The sequence below is a fragment of the Aquarana catesbeiana genome, linkage group LG03 (genome assembly GCF_042186555.1).
Source record: "Aquarana catesbeiana isolate 2022-GZ linkage group LG03, ASM4218655v1, whole genome shotgun sequence".
Lineage (NCBI taxonomy): Eukaryota > Metazoa > Chordata > Amphibia > Anura > Ranidae > Aquarana > Aquarana catesbeiana.
Genome location: NC_133326.1, coordinates 492,347,400 through 492,373,844, shown reverse-complemented (window position 1 = coordinate 492,373,844; position 26,445 = coordinate 492,347,400). Strand labels below are relative to the sequence as shown.

General features: G+C 43.0%; 1 protein-coding gene across 1 annotated transcript in view; it reads right to left on the bottom strand.

Annotated features, from left to right (window-relative positions):
• Positions 1-25,822, bottom strand: part of LOC141132516 (leukotriene C4 synthase-like) — a 66,891-nt gene extending 41,069 nt beyond the window's left edge. The window contains exons 1-2 of the mRNA XM_073621055.1: positions 25,499-25,822; positions 2,074-2,173 (exon numbers count right to left, since the gene is read on the bottom strand). Of these exons, the coding sequence (XP_073477156.1) occupies positions 2,074-2,173; positions 25,499-25,556 (158 nt within the window). The 5' untranslated portion in view covers positions 25,557-25,822. The remainder of the gene's footprint in view (positions 1-2,073; positions 2,174-25,498) is intronic.
• Positions 25,823-26,445: the final 623 nt, after the last annotated feature.

Genomic DNA, 26,445 nt, shown 5'->3' with positions numbered 1-26,445 from the left:
CCCTACATAAGGGGTTGAAGGGCCAACTCACAAGCCAAAGCCATGTTTGTGAGTTCAACCATGGTCCTCCTCCTCCTCCTCCTCCTCCAGGTCCTCCTCCTCCACCTCCTGCCACGCCTCCAACACCAAAGCCACAGCCTGGAAGGAAGCTTTTAAGGAAGACCAGAGAGTGATGGCCTGGGTTCAGTCTGGTCTGGCAAAAGATGCAGGCTGTGGTAGTACCACAGCCTGGGGACCTAGATGTCATCTGCTGCTGTTCCTGATCTCTTGTAGTCCTGGACCGGATTGTGCTCACTATTATAAGGACTCCTCAGGCCACCAATTTTGACTGTAAAATTATTGATGTCTGCCCTGGGGTACAAAGGCTTTGCAAATTTCACCAGTTTATCCAGCGTTGCCTTCCTCTTTATTTTGTTATGACCCAGAATAAATGGCTATTTATTTTTCACAAATACTTGCCTATATGTTTTACTTCAAAAAGGACAGTTTGTTTGTGAGTAGGCAGGTACATTTCAAAAAGGCAATGTAAAATTAACAAGGGACACCAACACCAACCTCCTTGAGATTCAAAAATACAAGATAATAATGGTGTTGTGGTAACTTGACACACAAAACCCACAAAAATAATTATGGAGATCACCAAAAAAAAAATTAACAAAAACAGGTGATCTTGATTAAAAAAACAAACAACAAATTATAAAAAATATAAAAACATAAAACCAAAAAAAAATTCAGTAGATCTGACGAATACATATTATATTCATGAAATCACAAGAAATTATAAAGAAAGAAGTTTGAGAGAAGTCTGTGTGAATATGAGCAGCAAAACAACTTCATTTTTCTAGAATTATAAAGAAGAAGAGAGTTCGCTGCATTAAACAATTTAAAACACTGCAGCGGGACGAAAGTGCTATATCTATTACGAACGCTAATTTTACCAGACCGAGCAGTTCCATCTCGGAATTTATTCTGAGCATGCGTGGCACTTTGTGCGTCGGAATTGTCTACACACGAAATTTACGCGAACGGATTTTGTTGTCGGAAAATTTTATAGCCAGCTCTCAAACTTTGTGTGTCGGAAATTCCGATTGGAAAAAGTCCGATGGAGTCCACACACGGTCAGACTTTCCGACAACGAGCTCCAATCGCACATTTTCCGTCGTAAAGTCCGACCGTGTTTACAGGGCATAAGAGTCATTTTTTAGCCTCCCAGATGGTTTTAATCTTGGGGCAGGACCACCAAAGCTGGAGGAAAGTGCCACGTTGGTTGTACCCTCTCCAACAGTGGACATCAGCAGTGGGAAACATCTGAGCTAAACGGGATGGGGTCCTATACCACCTGGTGAGAAATGTATAAGTCGACTACTGGTCACGTGAAGTAATAGAAGTAGTATGCGTCAATATAATAATCTTCTGTAGAAGGGTAAATTCAAAGTCAAGTTCCCTCTCCCATTCTCTGATATAGTATGGAACAGCTGAGGAAAGGGAGCCTAGAACAAGTTTATACATTTGGGACAGTAAATGTCTTGGATCCGGGAACTGAATACACAAAGCCTTACAGTCATTTACCTGTTTGATAGAGCATATTTAACCAACACATATTGTCATGTAGAAACTCTGGTACTGGAGCTCTCAAAATAGGAGGCAGTTAGGTGTAGTTCCCAACAAATAGAGTCTATTTATCAATGTTTTCACCGAATATTCATGTGGCTTTTTCCAGATTCACAAGTTTTCCACCCAAGATTTAATTAAAAATGAGTGAATCTTGCGAAAACCTTGAGTAAAAACATTGATAAATAGAAGAAAAGAGGATGCTTGACCAATAGTGCAAATCAAGCATATGTAAAACATAATCCAAAGCAAGCCTTTTTTCATAGTTGCTTCAAAAAAAACTCACTGGACATAACATACTTTAGTGGACAGAGTTCTAAGATTTTACAGAAAAAAAGTGTTTTAGGCAAAATGATGGGGATGGGATAATGTAAGACCGTCACCTAAATAATTTATATTTTTATATTTTTAAAAAATGCAGCCAATCCACATATAAAATGCATACAAAACAATTTTACTCACTGTGCTCGAAATACACGCTCAAACGTTGGATGTCCTGATGTGTTTGGAGGAGAAATTTTGTATTTTCGGCGTGCCCATATGACTTGCATGGAGAAGTATGCTATAAGAGACAATTTTTTTTTTTAGAGTATCTACAGAGAAATACCAAAAGTAACAATTTAGAATTATGGAATTAAAGGAAGAAAACATTTTTGTGTTTGTTTTACCAAACAGAACACAATTGACAGACCAGGCAACTTGTACAGGCCCAATAGTAAACAGCAGAAATAACAACCCAGATCATCTGAATCAAAGTATCACAATTGATGGATGTGTGTTGTACCCCCTAGAACCTTACAATAAACATGGACTACATCACACAATGAATTATTATCCCAAGTTAAACGTACTTAACGTAATAAAAACAGATAGGGGTCCATCTTGCCCCTTGTACAAGGAGGTTATGATAGAAGAGAGGACCAAGAAGGGGAGAAAAAAAACATGAAGGGGGCAGGGAGTTGGGGGGACATTAGAAGCATGGGGAGAGGGGTAGGAGGCCTCCACTCCATCTGTATCCAAACTCCCAAGGGGGGCGACTGAAGGTCACAGCGTACCATCATGCGTTGGGTTCTGTTTTGTATATATACAAATATTTTTTATGTGTATTACATACAATTTTTGAGTTTATTTGAAAGCTTTTTGAGGATTCCTGGCTTTAATATTGTGAATAACATCACTTGGATTATATTTTAATAATTTATCTCTATATCTGATTGCACATGTATAGTTCACTAGGTTTTATATTATTGTGTATATAATTGCATGCTGTTTGCACTATTGGGGTTTACTCCCCTTTCTTCTCCCCTTTGTTTTTTGACTTATAAGGAATTATATTTATATATTTTCTTTTTTTTTTACATACACTTGGTTTACTCATCTCCATGTGACAGCTAGGAAGGTAGCGCCAATCACCCCAAAGTTGTTCTGTGTTTTATCTAATGATCTAAACAAAGAAACCATTGGTATACTAAGACAGGCAAGTAAAGGCTGTCCATGGCAACCAGGTATCTCTAAACTGATCTTCTCTTCCACAGGGAGACGCTGTCAAGTTTTCCATCATTCTAATTTTGTCTAGTCTGGAAAATCAATGTTTTAAAGTTGCTGGGGTAGTGAGCTTCCATAAGTCAGGCATACATGCCTGGGCAGCCTTCAGCAAATGCACTGTCAAAGACATTTTGTAACGGCGTAGGGGCACCAAGTTCAGATGCAGAAGATATCCCAGGGTGTCCACACCAAGGTCAACAGATGTCAGTTGTTTGATTACGTTCCTTACCCCTGTCCAAAACTGGGTAAGCAGAGGGCACTGCCAAAAAATATGTAGGAGTGTGCCAGGCTCCTTGTTGCAGCGCCAGCAAAGCTTGGAGACTTGAGGGTAAAATTTGTTAAGTGGCACTGGGACCTTATACCACCTAGATAGGAGCGTGTAGCCCTGTTCCTGAAAATGGTTGGCAATGGAGGATTTATGAGTAAGAGTAATGATCCTGTTGATTTGCTGTTTCAATAAGGAGATTTTCCAACTCCCATTGGTGAGTGTATGAAGGGGGTATAACCTTCTAGAGGCGCAATAAGCTGTTTATATAAGGCTTACAACAAATGTGACACATAGTTGCCATATGCACAGAGATACTCAAAAGCAGTCAGAGATCTAACGTACAGTCCAGCATCTGGTATGGACTGCAGAAAATTAGACAATTGGTAGGTCAACCAAGAGCTCAAAGGGGGCTGGGTAAGAACGGAAATATCTTGACTGGAAAGCCATCCTTGAGGGGTGGCAAAATGCAGCCCTGCCAGACTCCATGGTCTATCATTTTAAATGATTCAGTGTCCATGATAATTGTCTTTTTGCATAAATATTATTTTTATTGGCATAGTTTGGTAGTATGCACAAATAACTCAATATTTAAACAGTGACATATTCTTTGTACCATGGCTATATGAATGGGGGAACAGAACTAGCAATTTTCGTTTAATGTATACTTTGAAAAATCAGATATGAAAGACTGTGCATGATCAGAAACAATAAACAACAACAAAAAAAAACCTTTGTTGTTGGAGAATTTAGTACACATGATTTTTTATTCTTTTTGATCCTCCTGCCCATAAAAGCCAGCAACAGTAAAAAATGGCTGTGATGACTCAACTTGGAACTGTGCATTCAAGTGTGTTCTTCGAGCGGGCGCCAGTGCAGGGGTAGGTTTGGCGAGGCTGCGGAGGCTGTGTGCGTGAGATGCGAGTCAAGCTTGTGATGTTGTGATGACATCATGATTTGGTGTATTTCCTGCCTCTATAAAAAGCCAGGGGTTGAGCGGCCGAAGCGGAGCCTTGTGTGCGGGGGACAGACGGGCCACAAGCACGGACGGGGGACTCAGGAACAAGGCAAGAAGCCAGGAGTGGAAAGGGGGGGAGACACACTGCACTGGACAGGAGGAGTGAGACTGTGATGGACAATCAACAGGTATTAAATACAGGGCCAGACCTGTATATAGTGGGGGAGGGAGTGACCTGTTTAGTGATGGGTGAGCTGTATATAGTGGGGTTGGGGTGACCTGTATATGGTGAGGGTTGACCTGTATATTATGGGGGTGTCCTGTATATAGTGGCAGGGTGGGCTGTATATAGTGAGAGGTGAGTTGTATATGGGGGGGGGGCCTGTATATGTTAGTTGTCATTACATTTTATTATGGGGTTTTTCTCTTTCTACCTCTTTGCACAGTTAGCTTCTCCTGAACTCTCATCCACTGATGCCACAGTTATTGATCAGCTTGTTCAACAGCCACCTTGGATCAAGTTAGCTGCACAAAGCACACTTAGCTGCTTGCTTGCAAGCACTGCTGCTGCCTGCAAACTCCTGAAACATTCAATGACAGCCTCAGGCTTGAGCATACAGCTACATCTTATGGTAAGTACACAGAAAAGCAAACGAGATTCCAGAACATGAATAGAGGTGAATCTTTAGAATTGGGGACATAAATTCTGGTGATCTTTTTGGCTACCAGGGATTTCCCCTTACTTTCTGTGGTGGCTATGGAACAGAAATTAGGGGAAATCTCTCCAGTTGGGCATAGGTGACAAAAACTGATGGGTTACAATAACCCGCCCTTACTATATCAAAAATAACATAAGAAATATGTTTTTCCCTTATTGTATACCTAAAATCACCTTACAAATTGCATAGTGTACTTGTTTGTAGCTTAAATACTCAAATTTGCACTTACAAGTGTAATTTAATAACTTTTGGAAATGCCAGTAAAAACATGGCTGTGCCAGTAAATTTTGGGTGTCGTGTCAGTGAATTTCAATCTGGTAGGTTGGCAACACTGCTGGAGTGCCATTTAAAGTTTTTTTTTTTCCTCCAGTAATTTTGGATCATGAATGTTATAGAGATTTATTGGATGTAAATCTTTTTAGTTGAGAGATTTACCAGTAATTTTTTTCAGTGCATATACTGTACTGTATATTCATATTTTGATTTCATTACTATTAAAAGTGGAGCACTTCACTTGTTTATTATATAAATGAACCTGTTTTTTGCTGCCTTGCTGTGAAGCAAATTTGATACAGCTCTCCCACTGTCTTGCCACTGGTATTGTTGTAAAGGTTTGCACCAAGATATTGGCAGATTTTTAGGATTTACTCACAGAGCAAACACGATATGTTGCAACAGTGTATAGGTAATTACTATACAATTTATTTTTTGGTTGCCTTTTCTGGGTTTCCCACTTATAATAACCACAGGACTCCCAGATTATCCTGTTTATTAGTTATGTTTATGGGCTAAACTCCCTAGCGACTCATTGCATACTTACCATCTCCAAGCTTGTCCATGTCTACAATAGGTTTTCTGTATGTCACAGGCAGTTATCTTAAACGGAAAAAACACAATCAATCTGCATACTTGATCAGTATGTCCTTTGACACCTGTATGATTAACCCAACCCAAACTGTTCTGGTATTATTTATGGTTGTAGACTAAGCCCTTATTCACATTGACTGCGGCTTTGAAATCATGCAACTTCATCTGACATCTCATGATTTCAAAGCCGCATGTCAGTGCAACTTTGGGTGCGACTTGGAAGACATCTGTGCGGCTTCATGCACAGATGTCTATGCAAGTCGCACCCAAAACTGCCAAAAGTAGGAACTTCTTTTTCTAATTGATGTGGCCCAGCAAAGTCAGGGTCACACCAATTTGAACAGTGCAATTGCCGGCAAAAGGGTGCAACGTGTCATGCAATTTGACCTGTCAAATCGCATGAGAAGTCGCTCCAATTTGAATGAGGTCTAAGCATTCTAGAGGTAAATGGGAGCAAGAGTATGGTTGTATAGGTTGGTGGGGGTCCAGTGAGGGCTTTTTAAGTATGGCGATGATCTGTGCATGCTTTAGAGGGAAGGGGAAGATGCCAGTAGAGAGGGAGAGATTGAAGATGTGAGTGAGAGGGCAAATGATAGGGGAAGAGGGTGATCATAGTAGTTGCGTGGGAACACTGTCCAGGCGACAATTGGTTAGGTGGGTGTCTGAGAAAAGTTTGGTAGCCTCTTCTGTAGTAGCCGGGTCAAAAGAAGACAGTATTGAATGTGCTGTTAGACAAGGTATGTTAAATGGGGAAGAAATCTGTACAGTGGAGCTGTCCTGACTAATTGCATCAGTCTTGTTTTTGAAGTAATTGGCAATCTCTTGGGCAGTGAATGAGTTAGTGGCTGGAGGTGGTGGGGGAAAAAGTTAAGAGTTAAACATGGGGAAGAGCTGACAAGTACTGGATGACAGAATATTAATAAGAGTGACAAAATAGGTTTGTTTGTCAGCATGGAGGCAGGAATTGTATTTTAGTAGGGCAGATTTGTATAGGGTGAAATCTTGCATGGATTTTATTTTATGCTAGAGTTTTAAGGTATTAGTGCTCAACCTGCAGTCTGGGTGCTACATGTAGACCTTTGGTGCTTCCTGTGCAGTCCTTTGCAGACCCCAGTAGTGGGAGTGGCAGCATTGGTTTGCAAATGGCCTGTAATTACTATATAATAATAATCATCATCTCTAGTAGTTTCACATAATGTTCCCAGTTTCTGGGTCTCAAACACCATCTGCAGAATGTATGCAGTCTGACTGTTTCCTCTGTCATGTCTACGTCTTTCTGGCCATCTCTTCTGGTATGTTTGCAGTCTGACAGTTTTTTGTATCTTAACATATTTTGAATACCCTTAGGTACATTCAGCGGCTGCAATTGAGATCTCCTATTTTTTTTTTTGTTATAGGTTGACAACTATTACTCTAAGGTAATTTAATACTTCCTGGATCAATAATGTAGAACATTTATTATAGCAAAAATTCAATTTATAGTTTGTCAGCTTAAAAAACACATCTGAACCTTTTTGAAGTCATTTACTGAGTTGGTTAGAACAAGCTCATGTGGAAAACTATTCCACATTTTTATAGTTCATACTGTAAAGAAACCTTTTCGTATGCACAGGTTAAACCACTTTATTATCAGTTCTCTAGTATCCTTTTGGGGGACCTTAAAGTAGAAAAATCTGCCAAGTTTACTCTAAGAACCATTTAAGTATTTATACAAGGTGATCATATCCCAAATTATTACCCCTTTACAATGGTGAATACATTCAGTAAAGGTATTCAAAGTTCATCCTCTTATTAATTTAGTTCCCTTCACTGTACACTTTCCAGTGCCCAGAACTCAACTGTATATTCAAAAACAAGTTTTGCATGTTTTGTATAAGGGCAAAAAATGTGTCTCTGTCTCTCTTCAATCTACTATTTGCCTATTTCAACACACGAGTGAGCACGGCAAAACATTTTTTCTGCCTGGTATACAAGCATAGCAGTAAATTATTGAATACAAAGGATATTAATTGGACATACATAAGAAGTTTTAATTGGTGTGTTTTACACCCACCATTTTGCCATATAGATTTTTTTTATCACTGTGAAAGCATTACCATAATAGTTTCACATTTTGCTTAAAGTTTGGGGTTTGTGTTAGGCTGATGGTAAAGTATATGTGTTGTAGCTTACAAAGTATCTGTAAAAAAACCCCAGAGAAATTCGTTTTGAGGCCTTGCAAGTTCCATGGCTCTCAACATTAGTTAAACTTGGTATACACTAATAGAATTTTCTGTGAAATTTTTTGTTTTAAGATTTTGCAATAACAAATAGGTTCAAATCGGCGCTCTTTTTCGACGGCAGCGACAAGAGATTTCGAAGGCGCAAGATGGAAAATGATGATTTTTGTTCAAGAAATTACATTTGTCCCAATATCGAATGTTAAAAGCAAATTAAATTTGTAATTTCTATTGTTGGGCCTCAAACTTACGGCCCTGTTCTCTGATTTTTCTTCCTTGGAGTTGCTGCTTGAATCCATGGAAGAGGCCATTATTGTGTTGGTTCCCAAACCTGGCAAAGATCATCAGGACTGTGCTTCCTTTCTGCCCATATCCTTATTAAATGTCGACGCAAAGATTTTTTGCTAAAGTATTAACTAGTCACCAGAGGCGGCTCTAGGCTTTGTGAGGCCTTAGGCAAATCTTAGACATGAGGCTCCACTCACGCCCATAATGGGAAAAACAATTCAAACATTTTCCTGGCCCCCCACCCCTAGCAATTTCGTTTCCCATCCCAACTTCCCAAAAAACAAATGCACATAGACTTATCTAAAAAAAAACTTTAATAATGTAAACATAAATAGCTAGTTCACACTCACTGATTGCTCCAGGCTCACTGATTGGTTGCTAGAGGTCACTGCACATCATTACTGCTTACTGATTGGTTGCTAGAAGCTACTGCACATTATTACAGCTCACTGATGGATTGCTAGAGGTTACTGCACCTTTACTGCCGCTCACTGATGGGTTGCTAGAGGTTACTGCACATCATTACAGCTTACTTATTGGTTGTTAGAGGTTACTGCATATCATTACCGCTTACTCATTGGTTGCTAGAGGTTACTGCACATTATTACCGCTCACTGGTGGGTTGCTAGAGGTTACTGCACATTGTTACTGCTCACTGATTGGTTGTTATGGGTTACTGCTTATCATTATCACTCATTGTTTGCTCACTGGGTGGCAGGGCATTATTATGGTGTGTGATGCAACTGTTGGGGTACAGTTGGTTGGATGACAGGATGCAGTTTGGGGTGATGGTGGCAGTATTGGGGAGAGGCTGAGATCATATCTCCCCTATAATGATAGGGGGTAGGGTGATAGAATGCCAGAGGTGGGGTACAGGAGGAATGAGGATGATAATGACAGGAGGTAGGGTGGTAGTATGCCAGAGATGGGGTACAGGGATGATGGGGATGTTGATGACAATAGGCGTGGTGGTAGGATGTCAGCAGTGGGGTACGGGGGGGTGACGATGAGGTGGGGTGGTAGGCAGCTGACAGTGGGGTACAGGGGATGAATATAATGATGATAATAACAGGGTAGGGTAGTGGATGCTAGAGGTGGGGTACGTGGGGGATAAAGATAAGGATGATAACAGGGGTAGGGTGGTGGATGCTAGAGGTGGGTTACATGGGCATGATGATGACAGGAGGCAGGGTGGTAGGATGTCAGGGTTGGGGTACCGTGGGGGATGATAACGGCAGGGGATGGGGTGGTAGGAAGCTGGCAGTGGAGTACCAGGAGGGATTAAGATGAGAATGATGACAGGGGGTGGGGTGTTAGGATGCCAGAGGTGGGATACAGAGGGATGGGGATGTTGATGAGTGGGATGTTGGCAGTGGGGTACAGGTGGGGTGATGATGACGTAGGGTGGTAGGCAGCTGACAGTGGGGTACGGAGGGGAGGATGATGATGTGGGGTACAGGGGGGATGATGATGACGTGGGGTCGTAGGCAGCTGACAGTGGGGTACAGGGGGGATGATGATGACATGGGGTACAGGGGGATGATTATGACATGGGGTGGTAAGCAGCTGACAGTGGGGTACAGGGAGGGATGATGATGACGTGGGGTGGTAGGCAGCTGACGGGGTACGGGAGATGATGATGACGTGGGGTGGTAGGCAGCTGACAGTGGGGTACAGATGGGGCATGATGATGACGTGGGGTGGTAGGCAGCTGACAGTGGGGTACTGGGGTGATGATGACGTGGGGTGGTAGGCAGCTGACAGTGGGGTACAGGGGGGGTGATGATGACGTGGGGTGGTAGGCAGCTGACAGTGGGGTACAGGGAGGATGATGATGATGTGGAGTGGTAGGCAGCTGACAGTGGGGTACAGGGGGGATGATGACGTGGGGTGGTAGGCAGCTGACAGTGGGGTACAGGGGAGATGAAGTTAAGGATGATGATAACAGGGGTAGGGTGGTAGATGCTAGAGGTGTGGGGTACATGGCGATGATAATGACAGGAGGCAGAGTGGTAGGATGTCAGAGGTGGGGTAGGGGATGATGATGACAGGGGGGTGAGGTGGTAGTCAGCTGGCAGTGGGGTACAGCAGAGATGATGGTAGGGTGGTGCCAGGAACAGGGGGATTAGGATGAGGATGGAGATGATGACAGGGGTAAGTTGGTAGGAAGCTGACAGTGGGAAGTATTACAGGAGGTAGGATGCCAAGAACAGGGGGATGAGGAGGATAATGATGATAGCATGGGGTCAGTAGGTGGCACCATATGCCGGATTGTATGCATATCATCACTCAGGGCAGTGTGTGGGTGAGGTCACAGGGGCGGAAGGCAGCGGTAATTCTCAGGGCGCCCTCAGTCAGGAGGTGACGTCACAGGTCGGGATGTGTCAGTGTCGGGCACGGGCAGGACTGTACCTTTGAGGCTGTTAGTTGCAGACTGCCTCCTGGATAATCGCTGGGCGTCAGCTCTGACAGGTCCTCCTCCATTTCAGATCATCCACCCTGCAGAAGAGATCGGGGAGCCGGGAGAGCTGCTCAGCCACTGCAGGCATTATCCAAGCTCTGCACATAGCAGGAGTCAGAGATCTGCGGTGCACGGCAGGAGGGAGGAGCCGGGGGAGAGGAGTACATGGTTCCACCCACTGACCCTCCGACCTCGGGCAGTGGTCAGTGACAGTCCACCCCTGGGTGGGGAAAACGAGTTGCGGCCCCGGACGCAAGACGGGGACACTGACCAGGGGACAATCCCTGGTAGTGTGAGGCCTTAGGCGGCCGCCTTATAATTGCCTAATTAGAGAGCCGCCTCTGCTAGTCGCCTTTCTAAGGTGATTATGGACCAAATTTTGAAGTACTTTCGAAAGACTTTAATCCCGTCATCAAATGTACAAAGACTTCATATGAACAGCAAATTACTCTCTTGGAATAAAAATAGGCATATCAGGTTTCAACACCTACAATAGTTTCTTTCAATGCTGAGGGAATTGCACTGTGGGATTTTTAGCACCAGCAGTGGGTGACTTCAGCACAAAGCCCCCCACCATAGAAGGAGGTGAGTCTAAAGTTAAAGTGTATCTAAACCCAAGAACACAAATTTAATGTGTTTAAGCTTAGCTTTGCTTAGATGTGGTGGCTGAATTGGTTTTCTTTTTTCACTGTGTTTTTTTCATTTTCACCTGCCAAAAACACACTTCCTGTCGTAGGGTGACAACCATACTGTATCTAGGAGAAGGAGCATTGTCCCTCTAGGAAGAAAATATATTAAGACCGGGGCCATTAATAATTTTTTTCTTGGGGGGGGGGGTCAGTCATGGGTACCCAGAAGACAAAAATTAGTGAACCTGCCATGTTGTGACAAATTGTGGGTTTTGCAATTTGCGCTAACAGTGGGAGGCGCTTAAAACTTGACTCTACTCATTGTATAGTAACATATGCCACAGCCTTTGTACCCAAAATTATGCTTTATTTTCCTGTGCTACAAGTGAAAGACTAGCAGATATGTACAAACCTCACCACATGAATACTGCAGATGTCCTCCTCATGGTGATTAATCTCACATACTCTGTCCTAACCAAGTGGGAGTAGCCAGCAATGCTCTGGGCCTCCCTCTCAAACCTGCCATCCACTAATGGCCAGTTCTGTAGGCTGGATGGAGGTGGATGAGCAGGCCCCACTGTCCCTATAGCACAGTGACATACCTAACAACTTTTAAACTTCAGAATGAGGGACACTAGAAGAAGGGAGTGAGCTGTGGTGCGTGTGAAAAATTTGGGTTTGGCCAAACTCTTAGCTGTGGGAGGTGCTTAAGGGCGAGGGGTGCGCTGTGTACAAACTGCAGGGTTGAGGAGTGTGCTGTGTACTGAGTACAGGGTTGAGGGGTATGCTATGTACAAAGTGGAGGGTTGAGGGGTGCACAACGTACTGAGTGCAGGGTTGAGGGGTGCGTAACGTACTGAGTGCAGGGTTCAGAGGGTGCTACATGTAGAGTGCATGGTTCAGGAGTGCCACATTTCAGCTGAAATAAAGCCCTGGGTAATAGTAGACAGTGCAAACACTGCCCGCAGCCATGAACAATACAGCCACAGCACCTGTGATCATTATCATGTAGATGATCATACTGTTAAAACCTATATACACTACAGTAAGACACAGGCTGTACAGTGTGATCATCAGCATGGTAATGATGCTCACAGGTGCTGTGGCTGTATCATTTATGGCTGCAGACAGTATTGCATTGTACACTTGTACTACTCCTGTCATGCTTGAGGTGATTATAACCGTGCTAGTGCACTTGCGACAGAGACAATTGAGTACTGTCCGTGATACTTTTTTTATTTGCACTAACATACAATTTTTTAGGACAAGCTTTTGGGGTATGTCCCCCTTCATCAAGGTTCAAGTAGTACTGCAATACAAAAGTTTTAGCAGAATGTTAAAAAAAAAAATAAAAAATACAATCTGTGAGGGAAAGGGAAAAAAAAAAAAAGAAAAACAAACACACGCAAACAAATGTACATGACAATGGTTATAAAACTAGCATAGTTATATGTAAGATAAGACAGTGGGAGAGCTATAGACTGGGGGGGTGGAGATGATAGTCACAGAGGAAGTCGTAAAACTGTAGGACTAAGGAAACCCATATCTAAATTTAGGCCGTTATTTTTTGTGTCAAATTGAAGTATCGTTCTTAGTTCAAAAGTTTTCTTTTCTTGGATAGTTCTGAAATTCCCTTTAAGAACTAAAACATTGAGGTCTTCTATAGTGTGGTCCGGTTGTGAGAAATGATGTCCAACATGTGTGCATATCCAGGACATATCTTCTTTATGTCCTGGATGGTATGTCTGTGCAAATTCATTCATGCTTGCCACTTTTGTCTTCTTTCTCCAACATACTTTTGCATTGGATGAGGTACACAACATTACTGTAGGTACAGCTGTATGATGCTATGATATTGAAGGTCCCATTTGTGTGTGTGACACATTTAGATAGATTGATTTGGTTGCACGGTTTGCAGCTTTTTTTTTTTTATTGCAGGGTTTAGATCCATTATTTGTGACTTCATAATCAGAATAAAGTTTCCTGCTGATTAGTTTATGTCTGAGGTTTGGTGGTTATCTGAAAGCCAGTACTGGGGGTTATTGGAATATTTATTTTAGAGTTTCATCCTCTGTTATGATGGATTGTAAATCTTCGATTATCTTTCTTCTAGTGCTGGATTTTTTTTCTCTTACGTCTTCAGAGGGCGCCCTCTGAAGACGTAATGACGAAACGCGTCAGGGCATGACCACACGACCCTACTGCCTCACACACCATAGCGTCTCCCGGGACTCATCGACGTGGGCGGGACGCCAATATTCCGACCAGCGGTGAGCACACGCAAATGGACGTGACAAGCTGTTTTCAATTTTAACAGTGTAAGCATACCTCTTGACGGGGGGAACTGTTTTATTGGTTTAAATAAACAATGTTGCACTATGGAGAGTTTCCCCTATTCTTTTTCACGATGCCCTGGTGCTAATTGAATTTCTGGGAGTTTTTAGCTGAATCCAGCACGCAGTGTCAGACTGGAGGAGATGACGGGCACTTTTTATCCAGATTTCTGGTAAGCCTTTATACCAAGGGATAGGTCACGAGGTGATACGGTGGAGGTTCATCACTTTCAAGGACTACTATTGAATTCAGTTTCAAAGTTCATTCACCACTGTTTACCACACACTCTGGCTCGGGACTTTACCCCTGGGACATACATCCTCTTTGCTGCACATGAGTTGGACATTGCATATGATATATCTGTACTCCATTCCACCTGAAAGCTTTATTTTATTCTATACTGCATTTTTATATTTCATTTGTACAGGTTTTGGTGGCATACTCTGTGCAAGTCCTTTGCACTATATAATCAGTTGCATTGTGTAATAGCACTGAGCCCATTTCAGGATTTAAATTTCCCAGTGCTGTATGCTGCAGTCCCCAGGGGGACAGGTGGACTGCATTGGTACAACAGCAAGGGAAATCTATAGCACTTTATCAGCATGAATGAAAAGTCAATGCAAGCACTGTTAATACTATTCTATTTTTAGAAAGTATGATTTAAATTTTGTTCCAATTTTATTATATAACGGCAGCTCTAAGTGCGTCAAATTATTAAGTATCCATTTGAGCGCTAGGATCATTTTTTTTTTTTTTTTACACTCTGATATCATAGATTGTCTTATGGTGAAACTGTTTTGCTAGACAATTGCTCAGCAAGTAGTAAATTTTTTTACTAGAGTGCCTCTGCTTTTGTGCTTAGCACTATGGCTTCTAGAGCTAAGAGCTACCACAAAGGTGCCAAAAGATTCCACCCCCAGGCGCTGGGAACTCCAGTCATGTCTCCACACTGATGGCAAGCCAGGGTGAGTCATTGGAACCTATTGGTGGTGCAACTGCTTCTCACACTTCAGCCCCTGTATATGTGACTGAAGATGCATTTTCCTCTGCCCTGCAGGGGTTAGAAGGAAGATTAGCGGCTTTAATCGCATCCTCCATCCAAATGGATAGGAAGCGTGCTAGATCCCCCACCTCAAACCCTTTACCAAGGGAACAGTGGGCACAGGATAAGGTATTACCCTCAGGTGATCACGTGTAAAAACAAGCCGATTATTCCTCTGTGGAGGAAACAACAGTTGATGAACCTTTTGCAACCTCTCAATCTGAGAGATTGACGGTACAAACTCTTATGGAGATGGTTCGTTCCACTTTCAAGCTACCACTAACAGAGTCAGCTGAAAGTTCGATTTCTTCCTTGGGTTCTTTAAAACCCTTACAGCCTTTTCATGCATTTCCAGTCCATGCATTACTAAAAAAAAGCTTATTTATTCTGAATGGGATCACCCGGATAAGCATTTTCTCCCCACAAAGAGATTTTCAGTTCTCTATCCCATGGAGGAGAAATTCACCAAAGAATGGAAAATACCAGCAGTTGACGCTGCGATTTCCAGTGTGAACAAAAGTTTAACTTGTCCAGTAGACAATGCACAAATGCTTAAAGATCCAACAGATAAAAAGTTGGAATTCCTGTTAAAATCCTCTTTTTCCTTGGCAGGTGCAGTTACTCAGCCTGCAGTTGCAGCAATAGGCATCTGTCAGTCCCTAAGGGACCAGTTTAGACAGGCCCTTAACACTTAAGGACTAGCCTCGTTTTGGATTTTAGGTGTTTACATGTTTAAAACAGGTTTTTTTTTTGCTAGAAAATTACTTAGAACCCCCAAACATTATATATTGTTTTTTTTCTAACACCCTAGAGAATAAAATGGCGGTCATTGTAATACTTTTTTGCACTGTATTTGCGCAGTGGTCTTATAAGCGCACTTTTTTTGGAAAAAATTCACTTTTTTGAATAAAAAAATAAGACAACAGTAAAGTTAGCCCAATTTTTTCTATATTGTGAAATATAATGCTACGCCAAGTAAATTGATACCCAACATGTCACGCTTCAAAATTGCGCCCACTCGTGGAATGGCGTCAAACTTTTACCCTTAAAAATCTCCATAGGCGACGTTTAAAAAATTCTACAGGTTGCATGTTTTGCGTTACAGAGGAGGTCTAGGGCTAGAATTATTGCACTCGCTCTACCGGTCGTAGAGATACCTCACATGTGTGGTTTGACCACCGCTTTCATATGCAGGCGCTACTCACGTATGCGTTCGCTTCTGCGCGCGAGCTCGTCGGGACAGGGCGCGTTAAAAAAATTAATTTTTTCTTATTATATTATAATTTACTTTTATTTTATTTAATTTTTCACTGTTTAAAAAAAAAAATTGGATCACTTTTATTCCTATTACAAGGAATGTAATGTAAACATCCCTTGTAATAGAAAAAAGCATGACAGGTCCTCTTAAATATGAGATCTGGGGTCAAGAAGACCTTGGATTTAAATGCAATAAAAAAAAAAAATAAATAAATAAAAAATGTCATTTGAAAAAATGACATTGAAAAAATGTGCCTTTAAGAGGCATGGGCGGAAGTGATGTTATGACGTCGCTTCCGCCCTGCAGGGTCATGGAGACGGGTGGGGGCCATCTTACCCTCACTCATCTCCATGCACAGCCACTGACAAGACGCGATTGCCTCCGCCACTACCGACAGCTCCGGTAAGCGGCGGAGTGACCGAATCGCGGCGGGAGGGGGGGCCCTCTCCCACCACCGATAAAAGTGATCTCGTGGCGAATCCGCCGCAGGGACCACTTTTATCTTGAAATGGTGATACCGGGGTTATGGCAGCTAGCTGCTGCCATAACAACGATATCCGTCCTCAAAGTTAGGACGTACAGTGGCGTGCGGCGGTCGGCAAGTGGTTGAAGAGGTCCCTGCACACAGGCCCACGATTTGGCCGAACTACCAAGAGTGCTATGTTTTGTCATAGACACCATGAAAGACTCTATTCACCAGGCGTCCCGCCTTGTGCTTGTATACATGGGTAGGATCCTGTGGTAAAAAACAAAAAAAAAAATTTTTGGTCAGCCGAAGCACCTTGCAAAAGTCTTCTGACTAACTTCACTTTTCATAGGGATCGACTATTTGAGGAAGATTTGGTCAAACACATCCAAATGATTTCTAGTGGGAAAGGTACTCTTTTGCCCAAAAGAAAGTATAAATGTCCATCTTTAAAACGGACTCCTTCCCCTGCCTCTAGGCAGTGATGACGGCTTCCACCGTCAGACTCTAGAGGAAAGCCTCAGGGTCAGGCCCAGGCACAGAAAGTACAGCCCTTGTATACATGCCTGAAAATGCGTTTTCCTCTGCCCTACAGGGCCTAGAAGGAAAATTAGCGACTTTAATTGCATCCAAAAGGATAGGAAGTGTGTTAGGGAAGGGAACAGTGGGTAGAGGATGAGGGGTTACCCCTAGGCGATCAGGAAGAAAGGTATACCGAATACTCCTCTGCAGAGGAAACAACGGTGGTAGATGATCCTTTTTCAGCCTCACAATCTGAAAGATTGCTGGTACAATCTCTTACAGAGATGGATCGTGCCTCTTTCAAGCTACCTCTAGCAGAGTCAGCTGATAGTTCTGTTTCTTCTTTAGGTTCCTTCACAGCCTTTTCAGGCGTTTCCTGTACATGCACAGAAGAGCAAGCTTTGGGGTTTTATTCAACAGACCAATTCTAGATCTAAAGAATCTAAATCAGTTCCTGAAGATCTGCTCCCTTTCAATGGAGTCGATCAGGTCAGTAGTTTCTATTCTACAAGGAGGAGAACTTCTGGCCTCTATTGACATCAGGGATGCATATCTGCATGTTCTTACATTTTCCGCTCACCAAAGATCTTTGCGGTTCAAAGTAGAACAACAGCATTTTAGTTAGTAGCCTTGCCCTTCGGTCCAGCTACAGCACGCCGAGTGTTCACAAAAGTGCTGGCCCCACCTCTAGCCAGGTTAAGGGCACAGGGCATAACAGTCTTTGCGTACCTAGATGATCTATTGCTCATAGACCAATCAATGGCTTGTTTGGAGCAAAGTGTAAGCATTACAACCAATTACCTGAAAAATCTGGGTTGGATTCGCAACCTAGAGAAATCTTCCTTATTACCGTTAATAAGCTAGAGTATTTGGGTCTGATCATAGATACAGCCCAGAAAAACGTGTTCTTGCCTCAGGCAAAAATTAACTCCATACGAGAACTGGTGCGGATGGATGGTCAGGTCGAAATGAAATCCCTCAATTCGCCTTTGCATGAGATTGTTAGGAAAGATGATGGCTTCATTCCAAGCAGTCCCCTATGCCCAGTTCCATTCGAGACTGTTGCAAAGCATCTGCTTGGAACAAAACGATCCAAGCTTTGGACTTGCCAATGCGGCTGTGCTCAAGGGTGTCCCAAAGCCTCAGTTGGTGGTTACTCACCCAGAATCTGCTAAAAGGAAAATCCTTCAGACCAATTATCTGGAAAGTAGTAACAGATGCCAGCCTTTCAGGCTGGGGAGCAGTATTAGAGCAGACGACTGTCCAGGGACAATGGTCAAGAACCGAAAGAGCCTTGCCCATCAACATCCTAGAGATCCGGGCAGTGCGTCTGGCTCTGAAGGCCTGGACTTCCAGGTTAAGGGATTATCCTGTCAAGATCCAATCCTACAATGCCACAGCTGTGGCCTAAATCAATCACCAAGGGGGCACCAAGAGTCTCTCAGCACAGAGAGAGGTGAACCATATTCTAACTTGGGCAGTTAGGAATATTCCGTGCCTATCGGCAGTCTTCATTCTGGGAATAGAGAATTGGCAGGCGGACTACTTAAGTCGTCAACAGTTATTCCCAGGGGAATGGTCTCTTCACCCCAACTTTTTTCGGGCCGTTTGCCAAAGATGGGGGACTCCGGACGTAGATCTTCTAGCGTCCAGATTCAACATGAAGTTAGTCAACTTTGTGTCCAGGACAAGGGATCCACTCGCATGCGGAATAGATGTGTTGGTGACCCCCTTAGATCAGTTCTCACTGATCTATGCATTCCCCCCTATTTAGTTGCTACAACGACTTCTTTGCAGAATCAAGCTGGAAAGAAAGCCGGTAATTCTGGTAGTACCAGCATGGCCCAGAAGGTCATGGTATGCAGAAATCGTAAAGATGGTAGTGGAGGATCCATGGTCCCTGCCACTAAGGCCAGACCTGTTTTCACAGGGGCCGATATTCCATCCTACTTTACAAACGCTAAATTTAACGGCCTGGCTATTAAAAGCCACATTCTAAAGAAATGTGAGCTTTCTGGGTCAGTTATCTCTACTTTGATTAATGCAAGGAAGCCAGCTTCCAGAACTATATATCATAGAGTCTGGAAGGCTTTTGTTTCCTGGTGTGAATCCAAGGTTTGGCACCCTAGGAGATATATCATAGGCAGAATTCTTGTCTTTCTACAATTAGGCGTAGAGATAAAGTTGGCCTTGAGCACTATTAAGGGCAAAGTCTCAGCCTTATCGATCTTATTTCAAAGACCGCTTGCTACGCATTCTTTAGTCCGGGGTTTTATGCAAGGGGTGATGCGGATTAATCCACCAGTTAGATCACCTTTGAACCCTTGGGACTTGAACTTAGTTTTGTCATTGTTACAAAAACAGACATTTGAACCGATACAGCATAGTCCTTCTGACAAGGAAGCTGGTGTTGTTGGTTGCTATAGCCTCAGCAAGGAGGGTTTCGGAATTGGCTGCTCTTTCGTGTAAAGAGCCATATTTGATTATTCATGAGGACAGGGTGGTGTTACGCCCTTGTCCAGACTTTTTACCAAAAGTGGTTTCAGGTTTTCACCTGAACCAAGATATTGTCCTGCCATCATTTTTTCCAAAACCATGTTCGAGGGAAGAGAAGTCACTACATTGTCTTTATGTGGTGATAGCAGTGAAATCCTATTTAAAGACAACTGCTCAGATTCGTAAGACTGATGTCTTATTTATTCTGCCAGAGGGTCCTAAGAAAGGACAAGCAGCGTCGAAATCCAGTTGTCACTAAGTGGATTCGGCAAGTTATAATTCAAACTTATAATTTAAGGGGTAAGATTCCCCTTTTTCAAATTAAGGTGCGCTCTACCAGGGCAGTTAGTGCTTCTTGGGCAGTGCGTTACCAGGCCTCCATGGCTCAGATCTGTAAGCCGCAACCTGGTCTTCAGTGCATACATTCACAAAATTTTATCAGGTGGATGTAAGGAGGTATGAGGATATCGCCTTCGGGCGCAGTGTGCTGCAGGCAGCAGTATAAGTCCTTAAGTCTCGGGGTACCCTGCTGGTTGTGTCTCCCTTCCCTCAAGTAGCATTGCTATGGGACGTCCCATTAAGTAATTACTTAAGGCTCTGTGTCCCATGATGCACGATAAAGAAAATAGGATTTTTACCTGTAAAATCCTTTTCTTGGAGTACATCATGGGACACAGAGGTCCCACCCCTCTTTTGGGATTTAAGTATATTGCTTTGCTACAAAGACTGATGTGCTCCTGGAAGGAGGAGGGATTATATAGGGGAGTGAACTTCCTGTATTGGGTATACCAGTGTCAACACCTGAAGGTGGCCCATAACCCATTAAGTAATTACTTTAGGCTCTGTGTCCCATGATGTAAGAAAATGATTTTACAGGTAAGCTGTAATAAAAATCTTATTTTTTTGTTTTGTTTTTTAACATAATGCTAAAACTTTTGTGAATCAGTACTAGTCCTGTCAAAAGTAGAAACAGTATAGCAAACACTGCAGCCTGTGTCTCGCTCTAGTACTATACTAGCTAAACTGGCTCAATAAAAGTAATAAAAATAATAATCTTAAAGGACTGCAAAGAATGTACCAGGCTGCAGAACAGTTGAATGACATAAAAAGTAAGCCTGAATGGCAAGAGTGTCAGGCAGACAGTCAGCATGGGGACTCCTAGTGTGGAAAACACCCAGATCTGAGGCCGGAGGCTGCAGAATGTGTTTAGTGTAAATTTAAAGTGGAAGTCCATGCAAAAACTTAAATCCCTGCATCTAGACACCACCGATCTAACACTAACCTATCTAGCTCTGTAAAGAAAAAATGAGTATACGTACCTTTTTTGAAGCCGCTCTGACCCGATTTGACCAGATCCCACACTGTGCTGTCAGCCGTCAGTCAGTAAGTCTATGGGTGACGTCACTTCCCATTCATTTCACAGCCGTTGTTGGCCGTGTCCTCTGTAGAGCTTCCGCTGCTGGAGATCGGGTCGGATCGGGTTCAAAAAAGGTATGTATACAAATTTTTTCTTTACAGGGCTAGATAGGTTAGTGTTAGATCGGTGGTGTCTATAGATGCAGGGATTTTCGTTTTTGCATGGACTTCCACTTTAAGTGAGGTGGAGAGCAGAAAGAAACAGGAGACCGTGTGAGATTGGTTTACTACGCAGAGAGAGGGTAAGTGAAGCTGGGGGTGAAAGGTGCACATAAATCAGGAGAAAATTAAAAGTGGAGGTCCGCCCAAAAAAAAAAATAAATCAAAAGTCAGCAGCTACACATACTGCAGTTGCTGGCTTTTAATAATAGGACACTTACCTGTCCTGAGTCCAGCGATGTCAGCACCACAGCTGATGTTTCCATCAGCTGTCGGGTTCTGCCGTCGCCATTGCGGGTAAGGGAAACCATCAGTGTAGCCTTACGGTTTCACGCCAGGAACCCTACTGCACATGCGCGAGGCCCGCTCCGCTTTCTCATACTGGCCCAGGGACAGGGGGAGGAATAGGGAGGAGGAGGGAGCCCCACAGTGATGTCATGGGCCGTGGCGCGGACTCCCGGAAGTGAGAACAGGATACTTGTCAAAGACAGGTATCCTGCCCATCCTCCCCCCTGAAAGGTGCAAACTGTGGCACTGGAGGAGGAGAGGAGACAAATGAGCGGAAGTTCCACTTTTGGGTGGAACTCTGCTTTAAAGTACCTTATCAGGAGGAAAGGCGGAGTGACTGGGAAGGAGAGGAACCAAAAACAATGACGAGGACAGAGGCAGTCAACATTTAGCACCACATCCCATGATTTAAACAAATGAAGAAAAAAGGGGGAAAAAAGGGGTTGGGGCAACCCCAGGACTTTTGAGGTGCTTGTATTCTAAGATAAACGGAGTAGATAAACATGTACAACTTATCCATAAAAAAATTTTTTTTAATTATTTATTACAGTTAATATAAATTACACAGCATAGTTAAATATAAATATATATATATATATATATATATATATATATATATATATATATATATATCAATATCCACATCCGATGATGGACAGACACTAGACAAGATAGCACTAAAATAAGTACCACTCAACATGTTTCGCTCAATTGGAGCTTCTTCAGGAGTTTTGGCATAGATTATGGTATACAGGCTGCCAAAAATTGAAAATGGGTTGTGTTTAATAAAATATTGCTGATGAATAACATCAGGAATACATCAACATCAAGTAGATCTCTCACAGCATAGGTTCCCGTCCTAAATGGTCACAGAAGGACATGGAATTTGTATATCCTTTAATAGAATCAAAAATTCTTTTGCTAGAGGTAGAAACTCCTCATTGCAAGTTTAAAGGGCAGAGTTGAATCAATATGCTATAGAAATCCGTAGCCAGTAATCAAAGGGTCATGGAAAGCATTGATGGTATCCAAGAAAGTGGATAGGTAAAGGTGCAACTGTTGTAATGATTTCAGACAGGCATGGAGTGGGAGAGAAACAACCTCTCCTCTAGAAGGAGAGCCTACGACAGAGTGTCCGCTGTCGTAGGCTCTCCTTCTAGAGGAGAAGTTGTTTCTCTCCCACTCCATGCCTGTCTGAAATCATTACAACATTTGCACTTTTCCATATCCACTTTCTTGGATACCATCAATGCTTTCCATGACCCTTTGATTACTGGCTACGGATTTCTATAGCATATTGATTAAACTCTGCCCTTTAAACTTGCAATGAGGAGTTTCTACCTCTAGCAAAAGAATTTTTGATTCTATTAAAGGATATACAAATTCCATGTCCTTCTGTGACCATTTAGGACGGGGGAACCTATGCTGTGAGAGACCTACTTGATGTTGATGTATTCCTGATGTTATTCATCAGCAATATTTTACTAAACACAACCCATTTTCAATTTTTGCAGCCTATATACCATAATCTATGCCAAAACTCCTGAAGAAGCTCCAATTGAGCGAAACATGTTGAGTGGTACTTATTTTAGTGGTATCTTGTCTAGTGTCTGTCCATCATTGGATGTGGATATTGAGATATATATATATATATTTTTTTAACTATGCTGTGTAATTTATATTAACTGTAATAAATACAAAAAAGATTTTTTTTTAAATGGATAAGTTGTACATGTTTATCTACTCCATTTATCTTAGAATACGAACACCTTAAAAGTCGGGGTTGCCCCAACCCCTTTTTTCCCCCTTTTTTCTTCATGGGAAGGAGAGGAAGTTGATGAGAGTGTAGAGAGCTCAGTGAAGGAGGGGAGCAATTATTTAATACATTGGAGTGCAGAAAGTAGCAGATCTCCCACCTCTGATCACTGCAGGACTTTCACCCATTGCATGTATCTCTGAAGCTTCTGTCCAAGCTTCTGATTGCATCGGAGCCGCTTCATCCCGCACCCACTAAGACCGATAGCCCGCGGGATGAATTTGAAGAAAAGGACAATGCACTTTGTGTACCTATTGGCTGAGGAAGCAGCAGCACTGCTCCCTGTTTCCTTCTCAGCCAATGGGTAGCTGAAGCTCATCATAAGTGCCTCCCTCCCTCCCACCTGACATCATACGGACCTCCCAAGTACCAGTGTTTTATGTTGGGAACAAATGTATTTTGATCCAGTATCTGGCGCCGGGCCATGTCTGTCAGAAATGTGGCAAAGACAGGTGGTGCTGTGAAATTGACTGACACTCTGGGGGGGTTGGACCTCCCCGACCCTCCCCCTTATCTACGTCCCTGGTTAAGACTATAAAATACCTCCCCCACTCCATATTTGGAGAGTTGTTTAGTAGTCAACAGAGATAGCTGGGAACAATGCTAGCTGATAACAACTATCCACAGAGGAAGAAAGTACAGGAAGTTAACATGATTTCTGGCTGGATGAACATATATATTTTTTTTATTTATTTATTTTGCTTCTGTCAAACAGATATAACAAAATGCTTTAAATTGAATGTCTAACAGGCCGGCCATAGGTGAGCAAATGAGCAACATTTATTGTAGGAGCTTATATACACCTCAAAGCGGATTTCCGCCCAAAAGTGGAAGCTCCACTTATCAGTCTTCTCCCAACCCCCTGGTGCCACATTTGGCACCTTTCGGGGGGGGGGATGAATACCGAGTACCTGTACCAGCCCCCACTTCCGAGAGATCTCGCTGCGGCGTGATCCCTTGGAAGTTCAACCCCCCCCTCCTTCCCCTGCCCTCAGGCCATTCAGAAAAGTGCAGCATGCTTTACTGCCAGGTTCACTTACTATGAATGGCGGCGGCAGCGCCCAAGAGCCAATGGCTGGGGTGCCAACATCGCTGGATTCCAGGACAGGTAAATGTCCTAATATTAAAAGTCAGCAGCTACAGTATGTGTAGCTGCTGACTTTTCATTTTTTGCAGGGGGCAACCCCTTTTTAGGTAGTATCAGGGCTTGTGTTGTAGTTTAGGATTGGTGTTGATAGCTAAGTAGTGAAGGATCAGGATTATGAACCCAGAATCTTCACTTTCATAAACCAATAATGTCCTCCTCCATAAATCACAAATACAGGGGGTCCCCTAGTTACAAACATCTGACTTACAAACGACTCCTACTTACAAACAGAAGGAGACAACAGGAAGTGAGAGGAAATCTACCCCTAGTAAGGGAAATTCTCTCCTGTAAGAGCTATTATGGGGAAAAGGTACCTCCACTAATGCTTTATCACCAAGGCTTGTTTCCACAACAACCCAAAATTTTCAAAATCCAATTGCCATTGGGACAGAAAGTGAGGTGAAATCTTCTGAACAGGGGTACACACAGAAAAACAAATGTTACAGGGGTGTTAACCCTTCCTTATGCTATCCAAAAAGCTTAAAAATAGTTTTTTTGGCTGGAGCTACACTTAAAAAATGTACCTGTTCTGACTTACAAACAGAATCAACTTAAGAAGAAACCTACAGTCCCTATCTTGTTTGTAACCCGGGGACCCCCTGTATATTCTCACAGATTCTCTTTAAATGTATTTACTTTGTCAGCTCGGAAGGTCTGAGCTGACAAGTCTGTGACATACTCTCAAGCAATCTATAGAATTTGTATGATGAGGGTAGTCCGATCTAGCATGCACATCCAACAGCCCTCAAAGTCTGTCGCTGGCTTCAGTACTGTTGGCAGCATAGTACCCATAAACATATGGATATTATTATATTAATAAGTTTTATCTGACACCCTCAGCTAAATGTTTTGCTAAAACTTTTTTTCAGCCAACCAGGCTTATGTTAGGTGGCCGGATTTTTGGGAGGTAATTCCAGCAGTACCTGTGATGGTAGAGGGAAAAGGACAATATGATTTTGAAGTTGTCTATGAGGAATAATTAATGATATTACCTTGTTCCAGCACTGCTACCACTGTGATAAAAGCCAGCTGAGCCACTTGGTCATGCATGTTGAAAGAAATGCTTGGATCCTGGTGTGAGTTGCTCTGGAAATGAAGATTCTGTGTCCGGGACTGGGTTGGCAGGGTTAATTCACAAGGTTTGTGTCTTTAAGGAATATAAATACCATATGGTTCAAGTAGGTTGTTACTTTGCAGCTTTTTATGGAAAAACTTGATGTCAGGTTATCAGCAGCAGGAGATGCACGGGACTGTGGTGTGGTGTAGGCTTCAGGGTGTGTATCCATACAGCGTGTGTTCCCCTGTAGACAGACAGGCTCAGTGCTGTACTATAATATGATACCCGGCTTCCTCTTTTCGCAGGCAGCTTTGCAGAAGTCATTATCTTGCTTTACATTCCAATTTTTCAACAGTAGCTGAAGTCTTGCCTGCAAATTGCATTGTATGCTTTGCTTACCCTGCACTCATTGTGCACACGCTACTAATAATGTTTTGATTATGTATTCCCATTCTTTTGATAAGAAATTAGCCTGCCTATGTTACACTCCTTGTTTTGTCCTCCTGCTCACGCAGGGTGCAAAGCAAAGTGGCGCGATCTGTGATCGCTGTGTCCACCAGGCAGTTCACATCACAGTTGTCGGTACGAGGCCGATGGGATGACACTGCACTACTCTGGTGATGCTATGTAACCCCTCCTCACCCCCCCCCCCCAGTCACGCTGACCTGGATCGCGGCGATCTCCCGTTCTGAGCCCCGGTATAGCCACATTAGGGGTCCATGGCTTAGAAATCCCTGCAGCTGAATCTCCAAAACGTACCCTGTCAGGAAGGTCGTTTTGGAGCATTCTAATTGGTCTGTGCCATCACATGGGAAGCGCCGACCAATCAGAACCCGCGTAGCCTGTCCGGTCAGCAGGGAAGAAGACACGTGAATGCTGAGG